Source organism: Coregonus lavaretus (assembly GCF_964263955.1).
Source record: "Coregonus lavaretus genome assembly, chromosome: 27".
In the NCBI taxonomy this organism is placed as follows: Eukaryota; Metazoa; Chordata; class Actinopteri; order Salmoniformes; family Salmonidae; genus Coregonus; species Coregonus lavaretus.
The window spans coordinates 33278337-33301049 of NC_140014.1; the positions used below are offsets into that span (position 1 = coordinate 33278337).

The window sequence follows — 22713 nt, forward strand, 5'->3', positions numbered from 1 at the left end:
GATACTTGTCTCTGTGGTATTGTCTCCCAGAGCACAAAAGCAGTAAGTAGGAGGAGTATACTTGAGCTGTTAAAGCCAAGGCATACCAGTTTGACACCTCTGCTGCAGAGGTTAGCCAAGGGTAGATATTTAACCAATGGACAAAGTTGAAACTTTATCTCTCTTTTTATATTTTTGGGCCTTATTTTTCTTCTTGAAATGGTGTATATTGATCCAGGTGGTGCAGATAGATTCCCATGAATCTCTCCTCCCGCGTCGTTGTATGGTGCAGTAAAGCCGTCACTACAGGATCTGGTCTGATCACACAGACAGACACGGAAGGCCCCATTTGTTTTCCTCAGTGATTTATGACAGCTTTGAAAAGGTCTGCTGATCCCATAGGCTCCTCCTGTAATTCATCTGGATTCTAGAATCCCATCAATAGAATGAATTCCTGACACTTCAGACAGCCTTTTTGGGGCCGGTTTGATAAATCAGTGCTCCTTGTTCATATTAATTGATCAGGTGCAGATCGACAGTGGCTTGATGCTGACGCCACCGCCTTGGCCTCTCTCTGCTGGTTTAATGAAGGCCAGCCAGGGCCTTAACCATGGAGGCTGGGTGGGAGGCTCTCCTCTCAATGCAGATGGATCTGTTGTTAATAAGGGGCTAGGCAGCCACATCCACTGAGAACCACCAGGCCACCGTCATCACCACCGTCACTACCACCACCAACAGTCTGTTGTCACCACTATTACATCCACTGCCTTGCAGCCACTTAAGTCACACTGGGCCTGTGTATCGCAGTCCTCCGCTCTGTTGGGACTGTGCTCCTTCTGCTCCGTCCTCCTGTCTTCCTCTGTCCTCCTGTCTTCCTCTGTCCTCCTGTCCTTATGTCCTCCTTCTACAGCCAGGCCTCTTCTTTGTGGATGATTGTTTTCACCAGCCTGATGTTTTGCTTCAATAAATCATGAGGCTTCCAGGGAGCAATAGTCCTGCTAGCATAAATTCCAGCTTTAGTGGCAAACGCCTCGTAATGGATTGATTGTGCGTTTGTCATCCAAAAAAAGAAAATAACTGATCTCTCAGAGGAGGAAGAAAAAGAACCACTGGTGTGTTAGGGAGTACAAAGAGAGTTGAGAGACGATCTGAGAGAGATTGCCCCTGCCATCACATTTCAGAGGGTAGGTTATCGGATTATACAAAGCACAATATAATGTCAAATACTGAATTATTGCAGATTAGCAGCAGCACTGTAACGAATGGTCTGTGTTGTCCTATCAGGAGAGGGGGGAGAATGAGGATTTGTCATTGTTTTGTACTGTGGTTCTGGTCGTCTCATCACAGTCATAATGCGTATCCATCTCCATCCCAGAGGCTCAAAATCATTTCTATACGCTGCTTATTACAGAGCTCCTATTAGAAAGGTTTATTTGATATGTTTATAGTTTTTTATTAATTTATTTTCACTCTATTTAATGCAATCAGTTCCCCTTCAGAAATCTCCATTCAGAAACAAATGCGCAATGCCAAGTGTGTTGTAGATTAGATTAATACAATAGTGTGTCTGTGGACTGAGGGGACGGGGCCGTCGCTGTAAGCTTCACCCAGAGGGCCGAATCAGTTATTGAGAAACAGATAGTAAGCCATTAGGCATGCTCTCCAACGCCAGGCAATCCTGGCCGGCATGGCACCTCAGAGACCCAGGCACTGATAGAATCCCCAGCACTGCATTCAATGTCCTTCATTACCAAACACACTTAGCCCCTTTAAACCCAGCGCATGTGTACACACACACACACACCCACACACACGCACACACACTCTCATATAGGCACAGTCACACACACAAGGGCACACAAACACTAATACCCGCGCTCTGCCATTAGCCTTACCTGTCTCATCTGCCAGCCCTGTGCCAGACGTATCGACAGGTGGGAGGTGAGAGGGTCATCCAAGGTCTCTTCTGTTCAGGGCCGTATTATTAAAAGAGTTAACCAGCTATCTATCTGCCAGCCCTGAGGGGGAGGGATGAGAGGGGAGGACGAAGGAAGAGGGGGAGTGCTTAATGAACAGTATGGAGATCAACAGATGCTCCCTGGTGGATGGAGGAATTGATCCTGGCTCAGTAGAAAGAGAGAGAGAGAGAGAGAGCATGAGAGAGAGAGCAAGAGAGAGAGAGCACAAGAGAGAGAGGTAGGTAGATAGTATGGGTTATATCCAGTAGCTATCCTGGCACCTCCCCTCACCAGCCCACCCCACCTCCCCTCACCCAGCACACCCCACCGCACCTCACCCAGCACACCCCAGCCCAGCCTTAGCCTGTATCCCAAATGGCACCCTATTCCCTACATAGTGCATTACTTTTGAATAGGGCCTCCCTATGTTCAAAAGTAGTGTGCTATATAGGGAATAGGGTACCATTTGGGGCTTGACAATGTGTTTGTGTTCCTCACGCCAGGCTATAAATAAAGCAATTTTCAACGTCTCTCAGTTCCCCTTGACAGGTCACAGGGGCTGGAGGAACACTATTGAGGGAGGGAGGGAGGGAGGGAGGAAGGGAGGGAGGGAGGGAGGGAGAGAGAATTAGGGTAGTGACTGTAGTGGCTCCTCACTGTGGCAGATGTGGATCCATAAGACCTGGCTCTTTACCATTTACTCAGAGTCCCAGTTTCAGACAGCTGTGTGTGTGTGTGTGTGTGTGTGTGTGAGTGGGTGTGTTTGTGTGTGTGTGTGTATGTGTTGTGTGTGTGTGTGTGTGTGTGTGTATGTTTGTATTTGTGTGTGCATACGTACAAGTGTGTGTGCAATCCACTGACCCAGGACTTTAACCTTTAAGTGTGTATCTCGCTTTGAAATTCTCCCTTTCCCATTGCTCGCAGATAGCTGATCCATGTGGGCAGTCACTGTGTCGCTCTCACTGTCTGACTGGCTGACAGACTGGCTGGCTGGCTGGCTGACTGGATGGCTGGCTGGCTGACTGGATGGCTGGCTGGCTGGCTGGCTGACTGGCTGACTGGCTGACTGGCTGGATGGTTGACTGGCTGACTGGCTGACTGTTTCAGTCTCAGCAGCCCCCCAATAAGATTACAGGATCTTTATTATTACCCTTCCAGGTGTCCTTATGCCAGTAGTGAACTTAGGACCATAAATCAGCAGAGAGACTCCCTCCCCCACCCAGCACAGAGCAGCGCTGTCTGTCCTTCTCAGAGTACACTTACAGCTACGGTAAAATGAGGACAGGATGCAGAGGCTACCCCAGCCCTATAATGGGAATTTTGCCATGTTGGATGTATTGTATGGTATGTAGACCATCACTTGGCCAGCAGCCTTCTCCCTGTAGAAGAGTCCTGTAGGAATATCGTCTCATTTTAAACACCCTGTCTGTTTGATTCCTCTCCATGTTGAATCTTATAATTTTTTATTTCTACAGACATTTGCGATGACGTTTCTAAATCTATATCTAACTGAGTAGTTGACATAGGATGTGTATGATGACTAAACCAGTATTACTGATCATCTTAGTATTACATGGAATGTCATTCAACAGGATCCATTTAGATTTAGTCTGCGTCCCATACGGTACTCTATTCCCAATAGCCTTAAGAAGTGCTTGACTTGGAGCACCACAATACTTTTGAGCTAATATTCTATAAGAGGAACAGGAGCTCAAGCAGTAGAACATTTGAGGTGCCGGTACTCAGCTCCGGTGAGCTGCTGCCCAAGTCAAGCACTGGCCTTAAACATGAAACACACTGTGAATCTCACTTATCACAGTGGGAGGCCGTTCCTTCTCTTGCTAGAACAAAAGCAGTACCTGCTGCGTGCCGACCCGGTAGTGACGAACCCACCGATTCTACTTGTAGAATCGCAACACTTATCGGTTTCCAACAACTTTACTTTGAGCCAATCAGAGAGCACAAACCCCCACGTGGGGGAGCCAACATATATATATTTTTAATGAGGGCATTTTCTCCGTAGGCTACATCCACAGATGAGCCAGTCACACGTCATATGCAATGTAGGCTATGGGATGGTAGCTAGCTAAGTGAACAGACGCAATGCACACAACACTAAATACTTCCTCCAAGCTAGCTAACCACTGTAGCAAGTACTGACATTTTAATAAAATCACAATGGATTAGCTAGTTTCCATGAAACAGCTGCATGTGTGGCCTCCCGAGTGGCGCGGAGGTCTAAGGCACTGCATCGCTGTGCTTGAAGTGTCACTACAGACCTGGGTTCAATCCCAGGCTGTGTCACAGCCGGCCGTGACCGGAAGTCCCATAGGGCGGTGCACAACTGGTTCAGAGGTGCTAAGTACCGTCGGCAGGCAAATGTTTGGCAATCCTACCGGTGTGTTTGTGCTATCATAAAGGTGTCTCTGTTTTCTTATAGCATTAAGGTCTGTCTGCATGGAGTTTTAATGTTAATGTTTCTGGATTGTACCTCGTCAAAAAAAGAACTAAATATATATAGAGAGAGAAATACATTTAGTGATTGATAAAATATTTGGATTTGAAGCTGCTCTGAAGTGTCAAGTGCTATCTTTGTTCCGTGGATTAGGCAGCTAGCTTGCGGAATTTGCCATTTGTGCGCTCCTTTGTGAGTTGGCTTTTGGTCTTTGCTGTCACAAGTGGTGAAGGTTGAAGAAAAAGCGGTGTCAGAAAGCTGATTGGTAGCGTAGAATTTCTAAGACAATCTGAATCTCATATTCAGCTACTTTGCCACAGTGGATTAAGATGATCTAAGAGGGCTTTGAGAGCTCGATACAAATCAGACCAGGGAGAAAAAGAGCACAGGGGGAAATGTACCCTTTTTGTCCTTCGAAGTTAATTGTTAAAGTTATTCTCTCTCTCTCTCTCTCTCTCTCTCTCTCTCTCTCTCTCTCTCTCTCTCTCTCTCTCTCTCTCTCTCTCTCTCTCTCTCTCTCTCTCTCTCTCTCTTCTCTCTCTCTCTCTCTCTCTCGTCAGAGCTGCTCTCTAGATAAAAAAGTTATTCTGTTCAGGCAAGTCGTTTTGTTTGAAAAATATTCATTTTGTTTGGACATTTATTGTTTTTTATACACACCTGTGATAGAATAGACATACACAGTTACAGTTATATGCCTTGCCATCACAAGTGTTAGAGTTTCTGTCACTGTTGATTGTAATGGAAAAGGGAATTTAAACAATATTATTACTGGATGATGTTTTACCCTTATTCTCCTCCACTTTCCCATTCTGAAGGGCTAAAATGAATGTCATTTTTACTCAGTGAGTGTTACAGTGTTACACAGTGACTTTGTGTTGCTTTTAATTTTCCAGTTAACCGATAAATAGAGCACATTTCAGTTTTAAAATAGTGTCTAGAGTGGGGTCCGAATGTATTGACACTCTTGATAAAGATGAGCAATAATGACTGTATTAAATAAATAATTCAAATACCGAGCTATATTGTATGCTAAAACATATATGGAAATTATATTACTTTATACTAATACAATTGCTCAGAGAAATATATTTTGTTGAACAAATAATGTTAATTTTTTTCTGAAAAAGTTAACGTTAGGGGTCGAAATGATGGTCACCCCTAAAGATTCGTATAAATAAAGTAGTCAAAAGTTTATTCCTAGCACGCAATGACTACATCAAGCTTGTGACTCTACAACTTGTTGGATGCATTTGCAGTTAATTTTGGTTGTATTTCAGGTTATTTTGTGCCTAGTAGAAATGAATGGTAAATCATGCATTGTGTCATTTTGGAGTCACTTGTATTGTAAATAACAATAGAATATGTTTCTAAATACTTCTACATTAATGTGTTATGCTACCATGATTACGGATAATAGTGAATAAATCGTGAATAATGATGAGTGAGAAAGTTACAGTGGGTCAAAGATCAAACCCCCAAGACATGCTAACCTCTCGCCATTACCAATAACAGAGGAGGAGGAGTGACTTGTTATCAGTGATAATACACTGCTCAAAAAAATAAAGGGAACACTTAAACAACACAATGTAACTCCAAGTCAATCACACTTCTGTGAAATCAAGCTGTCCACTTAGGAAGCAACACTGATTGACAATACATTTCACATGCTGTTGTGCAAATGGAATAGACAACAGGTGGAAATTATAGGCAATTAGCAAGACACCCCCAATAAAGGACTGGTTTTGCAGGTGGTGACCACAGACCACTTCTCAGTTCCTATGCTTCCTGGCTGATGTTTTGGTCACTTTTGAATGCTGGCAGTGCTTTCACTCTAGTGGTAGCATCAGACGGAGTCTCCAACCCACACAAGTGGCTCAGGTAGTGCAGCTCATCCAGGATGGCACATCAATGCGAGCTGTGGTAAGAAGGTTTGCTGTGTCTGTCAGCGTAGTGTCCAGAGCATGGAGGCACTACCAGGAGACAGGCCAGTACATCAGGAGACGTGGAGGAGGCCGTAGGAGGGCAACAACCCAGCAGCAGGACTGCTACCTCTGCCTTTGTGCAAGGAGGAGCAGGAGTAGCACTGCCATAGCCATGCAAAATGACCTCCAGTAGGCCACAAATGTGCATGTGTCTGCTCAAACGGTCAGAAACAGACTCCATGAGGGTGGTATGAGGGCCCGACGTCCACAGGTGGGGGTTGTGCTTACAGCCCAACACCGTGCAGGACGTTTGGCATTTGCCAGAGAACACCAAGATTGGCAAATTCGCCACTGGTGCCCTGTGCTCTTCACAGATGAAAGCAGGTTCACACTGAGCACGTGACAGACGTGACAGAGTCTGGAGACGCCGTGGAGAACGTTCTGCTGCCTGCAACATCCTCCAGCATGACCGGTTTGGCGGTGGGTCAGTCATGGTGTGGGGTGGCATTTCTTTGGGGGGCCGCACAGCCCTCCATGTGCTCGCCAGAGGTAGCCTGACTGCCATTAGGTACCGAGATGAGATCCTCAGACCCCTTGTGAGACCATATGCTGGTGCGGTTGGCCCTGAGTTCCTCCTAATGCAAGACAATGCTAGACCTCATGTGGCTGGAGTGTGTCAGCAGTTCCTGCAAGAGGAAGGCATTGATGCTATGGACTGGCCCGCCCGTTCCCCAGACCTGAATCCAATTGAGCACATCTGGGACATCATGTCTCGCTCCATCCACCAACGCCACATTGCACCACAGACTGTCCAGGAGTTGGCGGATGCTTTAGTCCAGGTCTGGGAGGAGATCCCTCAGGAGACCATCCGCCACCTCATCAGGAGCATGCCCAGGCGTTGTAGGGAGGTCATACAGGCACGTGGAGGCCACACACACTACTGAGCCTCATTTTGACTTGTTTTAAGGACATTACATCAAAGCTGGATCAGCCTGTAGTGTGGTTTTCCACTTTAATTTTGAGGGTGACTCCAAATCCAGACCTCCATGGGTTGATAAATTTGATTTCCATTGATACTTTTTGTGTGATTTTGTTGTCAGCACATTCAACTATGTAAAGAAAAAAGTATTTAATACGATTATTTCATTCATTCAGATCTAGGATGTGTTGTTTAAGTGTTCCCTTTATTTTTTTGAGCAGTGTATATCAGGTCTGATTCAGTAGTATAGTATCCAGTCCTCTCCTCTCCAAGCCTTCTATTTCTCCCTCCTGAAGTGACAGGCTTTAGTTTGGAGGGAGATTAAGGCCTGCTAGAGAAGTGGCACAATGCGGTATTATAGGCTGAAGAGAGGGAGGGAGCGAGGGAGAGAGGGAGAGAGAAAGAGAGAGTGAGAGAGAGAAAGAGAGACTGCTTCTCCACTAAATCTATATCTTGGCTGTCACAGGCCTGTTAAAGGTTACTGTAATCTGTGACCACTGTAACACTTGAGTGGACTGGAGAAAGCCCTCTGCAGTTAATGGTGGAATTGTGATATACAGTCAGGTCAATAAGTATTTGGACAGTGACACAATTTGCATCATTTTGGCTCTGTACGCCACCACAATGGATTTGAAAGGAAACAATCAAGATGTGCTTTAAGTGTAGACTTTCATCTTTAATTTAAGGGTTTTGTCAAAATTATTGTATGAACCGTGTAGGAATTACAACCATTGTTATACACAGCACCCTAATTTTAGGGGCTCAAAAGTAATTGGACAAACTAACATACAGTGGGGGAAAAAAGTATTTAGTCAGCCACCAATTGTGCAAGTTCTCCCACTTAAAAAGATGAGAGAGGCCTGTAATTTTCATCATAGGTACACGTCAACTATGACAGACAAATTGAGAAAAAAAAATCCTGAAAATCACATTGTAGGATTTTTTATTAATTTATTTCTAATTTATGGTGGAAAATAAGTATTTGGTCACCTACAAACAAGCAAGATTTCTGGCTCTCACAGACCTGTAACTTCTTCTTTAAGAGGCTCCTCTGTCCTCCACTCATTACCTGTATTAATGGCACCTGTTTGAACTTGTTATCAGTATAAAAGACACCTGTCCACAACCTCAAACAGTCACACTCCAAACTCCACTATGGCCAAGACCAAAGAGCTGTCAAAGGACACCAGAAACAAAATTGTAGACCTGCACCAGGCTGGGAAGACTGAATCTGCAATAGGTAAGCAGCTTGGTTTGAAGAAATCAACTGTGGGAGCAATTATTAGGAAATGGAAGACATACAAGACCACTGATAATCTCCCTCGATCTGGGGCTCCACGCAAGATCTCACCCCGTGGGGTCAAAATGATCACAAGAACGGTGAGCAAAAATCCCAGAACCACATGGGGGGACCTAGTGAATGACCTGCACAGAGCTGGGACCAAAGTAACAAAGCCTACCATCAGTAACACACTACGCCGCCAGGGACTCAAATCCTGCAGTGCAAGACGTGTCCCCCTGCTTAAGCCAGTACATGTCCAGGCCCGTCTGAAGTTTGCTAGAGTGCATTTGGATGATCCAGAAAAGGACTGGGAGAATGTCATATGGTCAGATGAAACCAAAATATAACTTTTTGGTAAAAACTCAACTCGTCGTGTTTGGAGGACAAAGATTGCTGAGTTGCATCCAAAGAACACCATACCTACTGTGAAGCATGGGGGTGGAAACATCATGCTTTGGGGCTGTTTTTCTGCAAAGGGACCAGGACGACTGATCCGTGTAAAGGAAAGAATGAATGGGGCCATGTATCGTGAGATTTTGAGTGAAAACCTTCTTCCATCAGCAAGGGCATTGAAGATGAAACGTGGCTGGGTCTTTCAGCATGACAATGATCCCAAACACACCACCCGGGCAACGAAGGAGTGGCTTCGTAAGAAGCATTTCAAGGTCCTGGAGTGGCCTAGCCAGTCTCCAGATCTCAACCCCATAGAAAATCTTTGGAGGGAGTTGAAAGTCCATGTTGCCCAGCGACAGCCCCAAAACATCACTGCTCTAGAGGAGATCTGCATGGAGGAATGGGCCAAAATACCAGCAACAGTGTGTGAAAACCTTGTGAAGACTTACAGAAAACGTTTGACCTGTGTCATTGCCAACAAAGGGTATATAACAAAGTATTGAGAAACTTTTGTTATTGACCAAATACTTATTTTCCACCATAATTTGCAAATAAATTCATTAAAAATCCTACAATGTGATTTTCTGGATTTTTTTTTCTCATTTTGCCTGTCATAGTTGACGTGAACCTATGATGAAAATTACAGGCCTCTCTCATCTTTTTAAGTGGGAGAACTTGCACAATTGGTGGCTGACTAAATACTTTTTTTCCCCACTGTAATCATATATTAAATTTTGAGTTGTAATACTTTGTTGCAAATCCTTTGCAGTCAATGACTGCCTGAAGTCTGGAACCCATAGACATCACCAGATGCTGAGTTTCTTCCCTGGTGATGCTCTGCCAGGCCTTTACTGCAGCTGTCTTCAGTTCCTGCTTGTTCTTGGGGTGTTTTGCCTTCAGTTTTGCCTTCAGCAAGTGAAATGAATGCTCAATTGGATTCAGGTCAGGTGATTGACCTGGCCATTGCAGAACATTCCACTTCTTTGCCTTAAAAAAGTATTGGGTTGCTTTCGCAGTATGCTTCGGGTCATTGTCCATCTGCACTGTGAATCACCGTCCAATGAGTTTTGAAGCATTTGGCTGAATCTGAGTAGATAATATAGCCCTAAACACTTCAGAATTCATCCTGCTGCTTTTGTCAGCAATCACATCATCAATAAATACAAGGGAACCAGTTCCATTGGCAGCCATACATGCCCACGCCATAACACTAGTTCCACCATGCTTCACAGATGAGGTGGTATGCTTCGGATCATGATCAGTTCCTTCCCTTCTCCATACTCTTCTCTTACTCTTACCAATGGTTTAGATCTTCTGATAAACCCTCTGTATTGACTCTGGTGAAGTCTTCTCTTGATTGTTGAATTTGACACAGATACAGTGGGGAGAACAAGTATTTGATACACTGACGATTTTGCAGGTTTTCCTACTTACAAAGCATGTAGAGGTCTGTAATTTTTATCATAGGTACACTTCAACTGTGAGAGACGGAATCTAAAACAAAAATACAGAAAATCACATTGTATGATTTTTAAATAATTAATTTGCATTTTATTGCATGACATAAATATTTGATCACCTACCAACCAGTAAGAATTCCGGCTCTCACAGACCTGTTAGTTTTTCTTTAAGAAGCCCTCCTGTTCTCCACTCATCACCTGTATTAACTGCACCTGTTTGAACTCGTTACCTGTATAAAAGACACCTGTCCACACACTCAATCAAACAGACTCCAACCTCTCCACAATGGCCAAGACCAGAGAGCTGTGTAAGGACATCAGGGATAAAATTGTAGACCTGCACAAGGCTGGGATGGGCTACAGGACAATAGGCAAGCAGCTTGGTGAGAAGGCAACAACTGTTGGCGCAATTATTAGAAAATGGAAGAAGTTCAAGATGACGGTCAATCACCCTCGGTCTGGGGCTCCATGCAAGATCTCACCTCGTGGGGCATCAATGATCATGAGGAAGGTGAGGGATCAGCCCAGAACTACACGGCAGGACCTGGTCAATGACCTGAAGAGAGCTGGGACCATAGTCTCAAAGAAAACCATTAGTAACACACTACGCCGTCATGGATTAAAATCCTGCAGCGCACGCAAGGTCCCCCTGCTCAAGCCAGCGCATGTCCAGGCCCGTCTGAAGTTTGCCAATGACCAGAGGAGGAATGGGAGAAGGTCATGTGGTCTGATGAGACAAAAATAGAGCTTTTTGGTCTAAACTCCACTCGCCGTGTTTGGAGGAAGAAGAAGGATTAGTACAACCCCAAGAACACCATCCCAACCATGAAGCATGGAGGTGGAAACATCATTCTTTGGGGATGCTTTACTGCAAAGGGGACAGGACGACTGCACCGTATTGAGGGGAGGATGGATGGGGCCATGTATTGCGAGATCTTGGCCAACAACCTCCTTCCCTCAGTAAGAGCATTGAAGATGGGTCGTGGCTGGGTCTTCCAGCATGACAACGACCCGAAACACACAGCCAGGGCAACTAAGGAGTGGCTCCGTAAGAAGCATCTCAAGGTCCTGGAGTGGCCTAGCCAGTCTCCAGACCTGAACCCAATAGAAAATCTTTGGAGGGAGCTGAAAGTCCGTATTGCCCAGCGACAACCCCGAAACCTGAAGGATCTGGAGAAGGTCTGTATGGAGGAGTGGGCCAAAATCCCTGCTGCAGTGTGTGCAAACCTGGTCAAGACCTACAGGAAACGTATGATCTCTGTAATTGCAAACAAAGGTTTCTGTACCAAATATTAAGTTCTGCTTTTCTGATGTATCAAATACTTATGTCATGCAATAAAATGCAAATTAATTACTTAAAAATCATACAATGTGATTTTCTGGATTTTTGTTTTAGATTCCGTCTCTCACAGTTGAAGTGTACCTATGATACAAATTACAGACCTCTACAAGCTTTGTAAGTAGGAAAACCTGCAAATTCGGCAGTGTATCAAATACTTGTTCTCCCCACTGTATGCCTACCTCCTAGAGAATGTTCTTGATCTGGCCAACTGTTGTGAAGCGGTTTTTCTTCACCAGGGAAAGAATTCTTCTGTCATCCACCACAGTTGTTTTCCGTGGTCTTCCAGGCCTTTTGGTGTTCCTGAGCCCACCAATGTGTTCTTTCTTTCTAAGAATGTACCAAATAGTGGATTTGGCCACACCTAATGTTTTTGCTATCTCGCTGATGGGTTTGTTTTGATTTTACAGCCTAATGATGGCTTGCTTCACTAGCAGTGACAGCTCTTTGGACTTCATATTGAGGGATAACAAATGCCACACTTGAAATCAACTCTAGACCTTTTATCTGCTTACTTGTAAATGAACTAATGAGGGAATAACACACACCTGGCCATGGAACAGCTGAGCAGCCAATTGTCCAATTACTTTTGGTCCCTTAAAAAGGGGGGGACCACATATAGAAAGTACTGTAATTCCCACACCGTTCACCCGATTTGGATGTAAATACCCTCATATTAAAGCGGAAAGTCTGCACTTTCAGCTCATATTCATTATTTAATTTCAACTCCAATACAGCTAAAATAATAATAATAATAATATTTATGGACCTGACTGTATGTTGCGTTGGCAAAAAGCACAAAGGAGGGAGATTGAAGGTAGCTTAACCCACAGACATTTGGCGAGAGATGGAGCAGGAGAGAGAGAGAGAGAGAGAGAGAGAGAGAGAGAGAGAGAGAGAGAGAGAGAGAGAGAGAGAGAGAGAGAGAGAGAGAGAGAGAGAGAGAGGGAGAGAGAGAGAGAGGGAGCGAAAGAGGGAGCATCATCTGAGCGTATACAGTTTTGATCTGGAAGTCTGTTTGATTTGTGAAATTAGAAGACCTTGTCATTTGGCTGACAAATATTACTTTTCTGCCTTGAGCTTGGCAATGTCCGCGTCATCCATCAATTTCATATGATGGACTATGGCGGCATGGAAACTTTCCAAAAATCATTTTAGTTTTTCTTATTTTTGGTTCTTGAAAGCATTTGAGTTATTAGAGAAATTAAGTATAAGGCTGACTTCATTCTCATTCCTAGCGCTGGTGCTTTTATCATAAGCACTAGATAGTCAATAATTTACAGAATCAACGCCGGGAACATCTTTTGTGATCTCATATGAAATTTCCCTGCGAATCAACCCCTTGGCAAAAATTACTCACATCGTTAAAAAATATTTAATTAGGCTGTAGTTTATACAGGGCTCATGGGGGAGTGGTGATTTGCATGAGGCAGGTCGCCCTGCGTACTGTGTGAGGGAGATTGGATGTGAGAGGAGGTTCAGCGGGTCACATGCTCAGCCAAGGACCACCATTTACCAAGGTCAGGCAGGTAGCTGGGTGCTTCTCCTGGGTCCCGTCCAGCACACAGGAAAGACAGCTCCAATTGCCCTTAATTACTGGCTTCCTTTAAGCCATTGAAGGTCTGTTTTTGTTTTTAAATCCCCTCAGCTTCTGATGCCCACGATGCTGTAGCCATATCTGTGTTCCCCCTACATTTGTTTTGGAACCAGGAGATAACTACAAATATTCACTAGGGCCCTGTTTATTAGATATTTTACATCAAGAGGTGGTGTGATACCACTCTGGCATAGAAAACACACACACACACACACACACACACAAGAGATGGGTGGGAGGACGTTGCTGCTTTTGCCCTCTATCCAAGTGATGCTGGGTTTATTTTCAACTGTAACACTTGAGAGCACAGGTCTCTTATTCTTTTGTCATTTAGACAGTATTGAAGATTTATAGATTATCAAGGTTGGTGGACCCTCCCTCCCTCTTTCTTAGAATAAGTCAGTAATTACATAGGTCTGGCATTAGTTATTCAAACCCTACAAGAACAGCAGTTTGCCATGTTAAGAAAAATATTTTCAATTTTTAAAAACGTGCATAGCTTTATGCCAAGCGTTATCAATTGAGGGCAATGTAATATGAATCATTAATACAAGAGTAATTATACTCTAACAACCTTATAATTTTCCATTTAGCTAATGTTAAATGCAGTAACTAATTCTGAACCCTAGAGCCAACATCAATTTATTTGATTAGTACTTTACAAAGTCACACCGATATTTTAGAAGTGTGGGAAGGACTTTTAGTTCCTTTTTTTTCTCCCTCCCAACAGTCATCTGTAATGTTACTTTCCTCATGAGATGGCGCTTTATATCGTGATCATATTTGATCATTTAATATGCACGTTTGAAGTCTTTGTTTAACATTTAAGAGCTCTTATAAGTAAAATATACACTGAGTGTACAAAACATTAGGAACACCTTCCTAATATTGATTTGCACCCCCTTTTGCCCTGAGAACAGTCTCAATTTGTCGGGTCACGGACTCTACAAGGTGTCGAAAGCGTTCCACAGGGATGCTGGCCCATGTTGACTCCAATGCTTCCCACAGTTGTGTCAAGTTGTCTGGATGTCCTTTGGGTGGTGGACCATTCTTGATATAGACGGGAAACTGTTGAGCATGAAAAAGCCAGCAGCGTTGCAGTTCTTGACACACTCAAACCGGTGCCCCTGGCACCTACTACCATACCCCGTTCAAAGGCACTTAAATATTTTGTCTTGCCTATTCACTCTCTGAATTGTCTCAAGGCTTAAAAATCCTTCTTTAACCTGTCTCCTCTCCTTGATCTACACTGATTGAAGTGGATTTAACAAGTGACGTTAATAAGGGATCATAGCTTTCACCTGGATTCACCTGGTCAGTCTATGTCATGGAAAGAGCAGGTGTTCCTAATGTTTTGTACACTGAGTGTATGTTTTTGTCATTTTGTATAGGATATGAACAGTATATTAGAATATACGATTTTTTCTTATTCCTTATTTTCAATATATGAATTACTGTAAAACATAGCCTTTTAGTTTCATTCAGCCATAGCAGTTCTGACAGGCTACATGATGATAATATTAACAAAGTGTGTTTGAAAGGGGCTATATTGAAAAATATCCTTTGTCGAGTCCCAGGTTATCTCTCTGCCCCTCCACGACTCTTTGTGATGACACACAGTCTACCTGTCTCTGTGGGTTTCTAAAACACATACAGAAACGTTTCATAATTTGAAATCTGGCTCTTGATCATACATGTACGTATCGTTGCCAAGGCCAGATCTGTTCTGATGGTGTCTGATGACAGATGTGATTATTACAAACAGGGAAAATGCTGCTGAGCGGAGGTGAGCCACACACACACACACACACACACACACACACACACACACACACACACACACACACACACACACACACACACACACACACACACACACACACACACACGCACACACACACACACACACACACACACACACACACACACACACACTGCACTTGTTTGATTCCAGGGAGTAATTATGTCATAATGAAGGGAATGTCTCGTGGCAGAGTGGTCCTGGTGCTTTTGAACGGGGAACGATGACACTTGACAAACCCCTGATGCAAGGAGGATAGGATGGAGGGCGGGATAGGGGTGGAGGGGGAATAAGAGTGAAGGGGGGATGGGGTGGAGGGGGGATGGGGTGGAGGGGGGAGGGGGTGGAGGGGGGGTGGGGTGGAGGGGGGATGGGGTGGAGGGGGGATGGGGTGGAGGGGGAATAAGGGTGGAGGGGGGATGGGGTGGAGGGGGGATGGGGTGGAGGGGGAATAAGGGTGGAGGGGGGAGGGGGGATGGGGTGGAAATGGGGATAAGGGTGGAGGTGTAATGGGGTGGAGGGGTGTGTGTGTGTGTGTGTGTGTGTGTGTGTGTGTGTGTGTGTGTGTGTGTGTGTGTGTGTGTGTGTGTGTTTGTGTGTGTGAGGGAGAGGGAGAGCGACAGAGAGCGACAGAGAGCGAGAGAGCGATACACTATACAGTTGAAGTCGGAAGTTTACATACACTTAGGTTGGAGTCATTAAAACTATTTTTTCAACCACTCCACAAATTTCTTGTTAACAAACTATAGGTTTGGCAAGTCGGTTAGGACATCTACTTTGTCATGACACAAGTAATTTTTCCAACAATTGTTTACAGACAGATTATTTCACTTATAATTCACTATCACAATTCCAGTGGGTCAGAAGTTTACATACACTAAGTTGACTGTGCCTTTAAACAAGTTGGAAAATTCCAGAAAATGATGTCATGGCTTTAGAAGCATAATTTGAGTCAATTGGAGGTGTACCTGTGGATGTATTTCAAGGCCTACCTTCAAACTCAGTGCCTCTTTGCTTGACATCATGGGAAAATCTAAATAAATCAACCAAGGCCTCAGAAAAATAATTGTAGACCTCCACAAGTCTGGTTCATCCTTGGGAGCAATTTCCAAACACGTTCATCTGTACAAAGCAGCCGTCATACCGCTCAGGAAGGAGATGCATTCTGTCTCCTAGAGATGAACGTACTTTGGTGCGAAAAGTGCAAATCAATCCCAGAACAACAGCAAAGGACATTGTGAAGATGCTGGAGGAAACAGGTACAAAAGTATCTATATCCACAGTAAAACAAGTCCTATATCGACATGACCTGAAAGGCCACTCAGCAAGGAAGAAGCCACTGCTCCAAAACCCCATAAAAAAGACAGACTACGGTTTGCAACTGCACATTGGGACAAAGATCATACTTTTTGGAGAAATGTGCTCTGGTCTGATGAAACAAAAATAGAACAGTTTGACCATAATGACCATCGTTATGTTTGGAGGAAAAAGGGGAAGGCTTGCAAGCCGAAGAACACCATCCCAACCGTGAAGCACGGTGGTGGCAGCATCATGCTGTGGGGGTGCTTTGCTGCAGGAGGGACTGGTGCACTTATCAAAATAGATGGCATCATGAGCAAGGAAAATTATGTGGATATATTGAAGCAACATCTCAAGACATCAGTCAGGAAGTTAAAGCTTGGTCGCAAATGGGTCTTCCAAATGGACAATGACCCCAAGCATACTTCCAAAGTTGTGGCAAAATAGCTTAAGGACAACAACGTCAAGGTATTGGAGTGGCCATCACAAAGTCCTGACCTCAATCCTATAGAAAATGTGTGGGCAGAACTGAAAAAGCGTGTGCGAGCAAGGAGGCCTACAAACCTGACTCAGTTACACCAGCTCTGTCAGGAGGAATGGGCCAAAATCCACCCAACTTATTGTGGGAAGCTTGTGGAAGGCTACCCGAAACGTTTGACCCAAGTTAAACAATTTAAAGGCAATGCTACCAAATACTAATTGAGTGTACAGTGAGGGAAAAAAGTATTTGATCCCCTGCTGATTTTGTACGTTTGCCCACTGACAAAGACATGATCAGTCTATAATTTTAATGGTAGGTTTATTTGAACAGTGAGAGACAGAATAACAACAAAAAAATCCAGAAAAACGCATGTCAAAAATGTTATAAATTGATTTGCATTTTAATGAGGGAAATGTTCTGTCCTGTTCGTCAGGAGCTTCATGAAATGGGTTTCCATGGCCGAGCAGTCACACACAAGCCTAAGATCACCATGCGCAATGCCAAGCGTCGGCTGGAGTGGTGTAAAGCTCTCCGCCATTGGACTCTGGAGCAGTGGAAACGCGTTCTCTGGAGTGATGAATCACGCCTCACCATCTGGCAGTCCGACGGACTAATCTGGGTTTGGCGGATGCCAGGAGAACGCTACCTGCCTGAATGCATAGTGCCAACTGTAAAGTTTGGTGGAGGAGGAATAATGAACTGGGGCTGTTATTCATGGTTCGGGCTAGGCCCCTTAGTTCCAGTGAAGGGGAATCTTAACGCTACAGCATACAATGAGGTTCTAGACGATTCTGTGCTTCCAACTTTGTGGCAACAGTTTGGGGAACGCCCTTTCCTGTTTCAGCATGACAATGCCCCCGTGCACAAAGCGAGGTCCATACAGAAATGGTTTGTCGAGATCGGTGTGGAATAACTTGACTAGCCTGCACAGAGCCCTGACCTCCACCCCATCGAACACCTTTGGGATGAACTGGAACGCAGACTTCGAGCCAGGCCTAATCGCCCAACATCAGTGCCCGACCTCGCTAATGCTCTTGTGGCTGAATGGAAGCAAGTCCCTGCAGCAATGTTCCAATATCTAGTGGAAAGCCTTCCAAGAAGAGTGGAGGCTGTTATAGCAGCAAAGGGGGGACCAACTCCATATTGATGCCCATAATTTTAGAATGAGATGTTTGATGAGCAGGTGTCCGCATACTTTTGATCATGTAGTGTAGATAGATAGCTAGATAGATAGTTAGATAGATAGATAGATAGATAGATAGATAGATAGATAGATAGATAGATAGATAGATAGATAGATAGATAGATAGATAGATAGATAGATAGATAGATAGATAGATAGATAGATAGATAGATAGATAGATAGATAGATAGATAGATAGATAGATAGATAGATAGATAGATAGATAGATAGATAGATAGATAGATAGATAGATAGATAGATAGATAGATAGATAGATAGATAGATACCGAGAGAGACAGAGAGAAAGAGAGTCAGAGAGAGAGAGAAAGAGAGACAGATCGACAGACAGAGAGAGAGAGAGACAGAGAGATAGAGAAAGAGAGACAGATCGACAGACAAAGAGAGAGAGAGACAGAGAGACAGAGAGATAGAGAAAGAGAGACAGATCGACAGACAGAGAGAGAGAGAGACAGAGAGACAGAGAGATAGAGAAAACATACAGGAGGCAGGCTGTCTAACAGGTGATGATATTTGACAGTGGGGATTCTGATGGAGCAGAACATTTAATAGAAGAAGATGACATTTCTGAAGCCCTACCTAATTAAGAGGTTTCCTTCTTTTAAAACCAAGAAGCATTAAGTACTGCATTTTATGTTTGATTGTGTATGACTATGTTCCTTCCTTCCAGCCATTCAAGTGTCAAAGGCGTAGAAATGACTAAGTGACTTTCTACAGAATAAGCATGTTGCTAAGGGTGCCTGGCCCAGCCGTGCCCCAACCCTGACGACACCACACACACACCAGCCTAATTTCCAATGCAAACGCAGCCGCTGTAATCCAAGTATGCTTTCTGCTGCCTCTCTTGTAATAGACAAGACCGGCCACTTTACTGCCCACTGTCACGGTTTCGGCCGAGGCTGCTCCTCCTCCTTGTTCGGGCAGGCTTCGGCGGTCGTCGTCTCCGGAGTACTAGCTGCCACCGTTCTTTGTTTTCGATGTTTGTTTGGTTAGGTCTGCTTGGTACACCTGTTCATGTTTAGTGTTGATTATGTGTCCTATAAGTTCTCGTTGTTTCTGTCATGTGTTGTGTGTAATTGTTTTCACCTGTCTGTTGGTGCTCTTTATTTGTTTGGACAGACGCCAGAGTGTACCGTCGCACTTTTGTTTTCGTGCGTAGTCGGTTTTGGTATTTTACGCACTGTTGCGTATTGTTCGCCTCCGGGTTAGTTGGACCCGTTTGTATTTGTTTCATTTCAGTAAAGTCAGGTTTGACTGAGCTCCTGTGTCCTGCACTTGATTCCACACCACATTCGCATCAGAACCCTTGACACCCACGACGCCACACAATGAATATTTGAGCCTGTATTATTTCTCCCCCGGCTGCGCATTGTTCTCATCTGGGCATCAACAGAGATTAAGGCAGATTACTGCATTGTTGAGCCAAGGCTCATTCTAATACAGTTAAAATAGTCATTGGTCGTGTTCATGAATTATAATGGGCCACAAAAGGTTTTTCTGCCGCCAGGCCTGTGAAAGAGAGATAGCTTTTGGCTTGTTTCATCTCCATTCTGAAATGTATTCAGCAGGCAGTCAGCGCTGGGCTGGCACATTCACACTGACCGCACAGGCTGCTGTCATCTCATTTATTATTGTAGCTTAATCCAGTTATAAATGGGAATTACCATCTCTCATCCCTAGTTTGGTAATCCATGGTAGTGTGTTGTCTTTAGGCTAAAGACTGATGTAAAATGGTGGGGATGTGATTATGTCACTCCTTTGTCTGAGGGGAGATTCAGCCATTTGTAATCTGTAGGAGATCCTAACCCCAGCCCAGCCACCAGGCCTGGCCCCCTCCACCTCCTCAGCCGCCTAGCCCCCCCATCTCTATCCCCAGCCCCCTCCACCTCCCCAGCCACCTAGCCCCCCCATCTCTATCCCCAGCCACCAAGCCAGGCCCCCTCCACCTCCCCAGCCGCCTAGCCCCCCCATCTCTATCCCCAGCCACCAGGCCAGGCCCCCTCCACCTCCCCAGCCGCCTAGCCCCCCCATCTCTATCCCCAGCCACCAGGCCTGGCCCCCTCCACCTCCCCAGCCACCAGGCCTAGCCCCCCCATCTCTATCCCCAGCCGTCTAGCCCCCCCATCTCTATCCCCAGCCACCTCAGCCTCCACTTCTCCACCCCTCTGAGAGAATATCATTCCCCTTGGCCCAGTAGATAGAAGCCAGAGGCTGTGTCCCAAATTGCACACTATTCCCTGTATAGTGCGCTACTTTTGACAAGAGCTCTGTTGTGGACCATGGTCAAAAGTTTGGGACGCAGACAGTGTCAGCCTTCTAAAGGAGACTCTGAAAAGACTTCTTTGTAATGTGTCTTCTTCTCTCTGTTGCTTCCTTATCTAACGCTATCCCAATTGTGTCATGATATATCTAACGCTATCCCAATTGTGTCATGATATATCTAACGCTATCTCAATTGTGTCATGATATATCTAACGCTATCCCAATTGTGTCATGATATATCTAACGCTATCCCAATTGTGTCATGATATATCTAACGGTATCCCAATTGTGTCATGATATATCTAACGCTATCTCAATTGTGTCATGATATATCTAACGCTATCCCAATTGTGTCATGATATATCTAACGCTATCACAATTGTGTCATGATATATCTAACGGTATCCCAATTGTGTCATGATATATCTAACGCTATCCCAATTGTGTCATGATATATCTAACGCTATCCCAATTGTGTCATGATATATCTAACGCTATCCCAATTGTGCCATGATATATCTAACAGAACCATGTCTGTTTGCTGTGTATTGGTTCCTGATCTAAGTAGTATGTTAGTTCTTAGATACTCTTTTTGACATACACATCTTGGAGAGACTGAAGAGTTAAAGGGATTGTTCACCCAAATTACAAAATGACCCATTAGTGCTAAACCAAAGCTTGGATTGCTCTCATACTTTGTCCATAGAGTGCTTACTCTGTAAGGAAACCAATGTGTTGTTTTGTCATTTGGGTGAACTATCCCTTTAAACAACTATTGTATCGGTGGTTTTACCTTTGTGATAAAAAATACAAAGAGGTGATGCATGGGCATGGTTTTTCTGGCATACAGTCCAATTGACCACTATGAAATGATTAACATGATTATTTTCCATTTGAAAGTAGGGACACTATCAGGTTTGACAACAGAGACCTCATTTGGTTGGATTCCGTTATTGAAGTGTTTTTATTATTCGTTTCGCTTGTCGTCTTGGACAAGGACATCACTAAAATAAAGACATAATAAAGATAACATTGTTGGGTAATGGGTTTGTTTATCTTTTTTTCTGATCTACCTTCATACTTCCTTGTGCCTCATGCTTGATGTAAAAGCAGCGCAGTCGACAGAGGGAGGTTATCCCATAAAATTAGAATGCCCATGGTTAGAGGTTCTATAATCCCATGGTTAGAGGTTCTATAATCCCATGGTTAGAGGTTCTATAATCCCATGGTTAGAGGTTCTATAATCCCATGGTTAGAGGTTCTATAATCCCATGGTTAGAGGTTCTATAATCCCATGGTTAGAGGTTCTATAATCCCATGGTTAGAGGTTCTATAGCCATTCTACGCATTCTAATTCTATTGTTCATCCTGACATTTGACATTTAGTGAAACTATGTGGTACAAAGGCTATTAGTTGCAACCACTTTTAATCAGCCTTCTATAGTTTATGTTTTTAATATGTTTAATTGATTTGAAGTCATGTTGTTGGCTAGTAAACACATACAGCTACAACAGCACGTTCACATCATTTCACTTCTTAATCATTGTCTCTGCTTGGGAGGATCATTTATGAAGGACTAAATTGCTTAGAGGGATTTGACATTAAAGAGATTATTCTCATGTAATCCCCTGGTCCCAGTAGACCCAACCTGATCAGTGAGCATTGCATGGCCAAACACCAGCGTAACGCACTGAAGGAAATACCAACACTCATACACACACACACACACACACACACACACACACACACACACACACACACACACTCATACACACACACTCATACACACACACTCGAGGAAATACCAACGCCATGTGATTGGATATTCAAGATGGGGGTTTGTATTAGAGGCAGAGACATATTAACAGCCTGCTGGTTTTCCTTGTCATCCCCAATTAACAATGGCAAATCGTGTGTTCATCCTAGTAAATTAGAGTGTGTAAATGTTAGGGGATTTTATTTATTTAATGTTATAACTAATTTTGTCATTTTCTATGGGTGTTAAGGTCGAATTTTGGGCAGGGTGATTTAGGAATGGGATGGGTAGGGTGTTGCTACTAGAAGCAGAAGTCATGTTGTGGTACACCTCTGGAGAGTCACACACATACACATACATGGTGCTACTGTAATAATGACCCTCCCTGTCTCTCTGTGTCCCTCCCTCCCTGCAGGTGGAACTGACAGGAAGTAGTGTGTTTGACTACGTCCACCCTGGTGATCATGTGGAAATGGCAGAGCAACTGGGCATGAAGCTGCCCCCGGGCCGAGGCCTCCTCTCTCAGGGCACCGCCACCGAGGACGGCG

The 22713-nt window shown here is 44.2% G+C and overlaps 1 protein-coding gene across 1 annotated transcript in view; it reads left to right on the plus strand.

Moving 5' to 3' along the window:
* Nucleotides 1-22713, plus strand: part of npas3 (neuronal PAS domain protein 3) — a gene marked incomplete at both ends in the record, with an annotated part of 490733 nt that overhangs the window by 419693 nt on the left and 48327 nt on the right. Inside the window, one exon of the mRNA XM_084144362.1 lies at nt 22581-22713. This exon is cut by the window's right edge and continues 45 nt beyond it. Within this exon, the coding sequence (XP_084000488.1) occupies nt 22581-22713 (133 nt within the window). The remainder of the gene's footprint in view (nt 1-22580) is intronic.